The following is a 2,183-nucleotide window of genomic DNA, read 5'->3' as shown; positions in this document are numbered from 1 at the left end:
TGTGGTAGCTGCAAACCCTGAGGACGCTTGGGGTGCTTGCTGCTACACCATCCATGCATGCATGCATCCATCCATCCATCCGTCCATCCATCTATCCATTTCTCTGTCCGTCCATCCATCTTTCTATACATCTATCCATGTCAGTCTATCCATCTGTCTGTTTGTCTGTCTTCACATCTCTGTTCAGGGCATTCTGCTATCCTGGTGCTTGTTTAACCTGGATCCTTCTGGGCCAGTCTCTGTGGACCTTTTCCTCATCTCTGAAATGAGGGTGGTGGTGCTAGACTAAATGATCTCTAAGGTCCCTTCCCTCTAAAAAAACAAACAGCTGATGCACATCTATCTCTCTGAAGCTGACAAAGCTCTTAACGACCATTGTCTTCTCTGAGACTCACAAAAGCTCAGTGAGGCAGGTTCTCTTCCTAGCCCTATTTTAAAGATGGAGCTGAGGCCTGTAGAAGTTAGATGACTTGGCCAGGGATGCACAGCTCAGCTGTGCCCATGAGTTAGAGTGTTGACCTTTTATCTTCCTCAAGCCAAGGAGGGCATATAGAGTTTCCTTGATGACTTTCCAACAACATAGACCTGAGAAATGATGACCTACCACATACTTACATTGCATTTCTCTTAAGCATAGGGATTGGAGTCAGAAAGTCATTGTGACCTAGTGGGTGGAGCCAAGGTCTTTGAATCAGGAAGACCCATTAAAGTTTATCTTCTTCACATATCCTCTGGGGACCCCAGGTAACTCCAAGATGAAGTCATGGGATAAGTCCTGTTCTTCATTGGCAGAGGTTGGTAGACTTCTCCTTATTGGGAGGCCCCTGTCTTACCATAGGTCATAATCTTAGAGCTCAGAGTTGTCTCATGGGTCATCAGAAAGGTTATCAATAGGCAAGCAGGGGATCCTGTTGAGACCATAGAGGGTCCTGTGGATACAACTCAAAACCAGCTATCTAGACCTCCTTTGGGAGACAGGGGCTGCAGTCAGGGAAACCTCTTACAAGCAGTGGTGATGTAACAACCCCACCCAGAATTCTGCTTACCTGCATGTACATTTCATAGAAGCCTAAATTTAGAACTGGAAAGGACATCTAGTCTGACCCCCATATATTGCAGAGAAGGAAACTGAGGTCCAGAGAAGAGCTTGTCCAAGGTCACATAGACAATTAGTAATAGGGGCAGGATTTGAACCCAGATCCTCTGATTCCAGTCTTTCCAAAGGAGTACTGTGGGCTTGTCCTTTCCTCTTATAAGACTGTCACTTGCTCATCCAGACCTCCCTGACCCCTGTCAGTGAGGACTCCTTTGCTCACCCTTCTTCCACCTTGGTGCTCACCTTCAGATACCAGTGCTTCACCAGCCGAAGGAGGCTCTTCAGCTTGGCTGGCCTGTGCTTGAAAAAATTCCTCTGCAATTCAGCGAAGGACGAAGAGAACTCACCAGCCTTGCTTCGGCTCTTTATTAGATTTTCATAGACCTCTGAAGGTGGCTTCTCATCTGGGGCAAGATTTCCTGTAGAGAGACGACACAGAGCATGTCTTGGATTTGGGGACAGGAAGATCTCTCTGGAGAAAGGTGGGAGGATTCCTTCCCTTGGAAAGTGGGGCTGTCATTACCTGGGGGGTTTGGACTACCTAATGCTCAATCCCTCAGATACTCAGAATCATAATCTCAGAGATGGAAGAGATCTCAGATCTGTTCCCCCAGGAGCGAGCCGGTAAATGTTTAAGAACGGGTTCTCCGAAAGAAAAAAAATGTCCGACATGCTTTTAACATTGCCTCCATAACTTATTATTATAATGTTATTATTATGCTAATCCATGTTAATAATTTTATGTGAGTAACATGAAAATGTTATCATTACCATTGTCTCCATCACTTTCTTAAGTCTAGACAAGCTATGAACAACAAATCAAGCCTTGATTTGTAGCTTGAGATTTCCAAGGCATTAATACTCACCCTGAAAATGTAACAATCAACAGAGTTAACATTTGATTCTCCTGAGAGGGTTTTTGCTGTCTTTAGTTCACCCCTGAGTTCTACCCTTACCTGAACAAGATGCCTATCCCACAGAAGGTCATTCAACTTTTGTAAAACAGAACTCATCATCTACTCTTCCATTCTCCAAACTCATATCTATCTATCTATCTATCTATCTATCTATCTATCTATCTATCTAT

The 2,183-nt window shown here is 44.4% G+C and overlaps 1 protein-coding gene across 1 annotated transcript in view; it reads right to left on the bottom strand.

Annotated features, from left to right (window-relative positions):
* The window catches only part of LOC138156438 (2'-5'-oligoadenylate synthase-like protein 2), a 15,473-nt gene that overhangs the window by 9,682 nt on the left and 3,608 nt on the right, over positions 1–2,183 (bottom strand). Inside the window, exon 3 of the mRNA XM_069081756.1 lies at positions 1,340–1,515. Coding sequence (XP_068937857.1) covers positions 1,340–1,515 — 176 coding nt within the window. The remainder of the gene's footprint in view (positions 1–1,339; positions 1,516–2,183) is intronic.

This window comes from Petaurus breviceps, unplaced genomic scaffold (genome assembly GCF_028583685.1).
Source record: "Petaurus breviceps papuanus isolate PSGF00001 unplaced genomic scaffold, PetGlider_PUasm1.0 99, whole genome shotgun sequence".
Lineage (NCBI taxonomy): Eukaryota > Metazoa > Chordata > Mammalia > Diprotodontia > Petauridae > Petaurus > Petaurus breviceps.
Note: the sequence above shows the minus strand (reverse complement) of the source record. Positions and strands in the feature narration are given on the sequence as shown.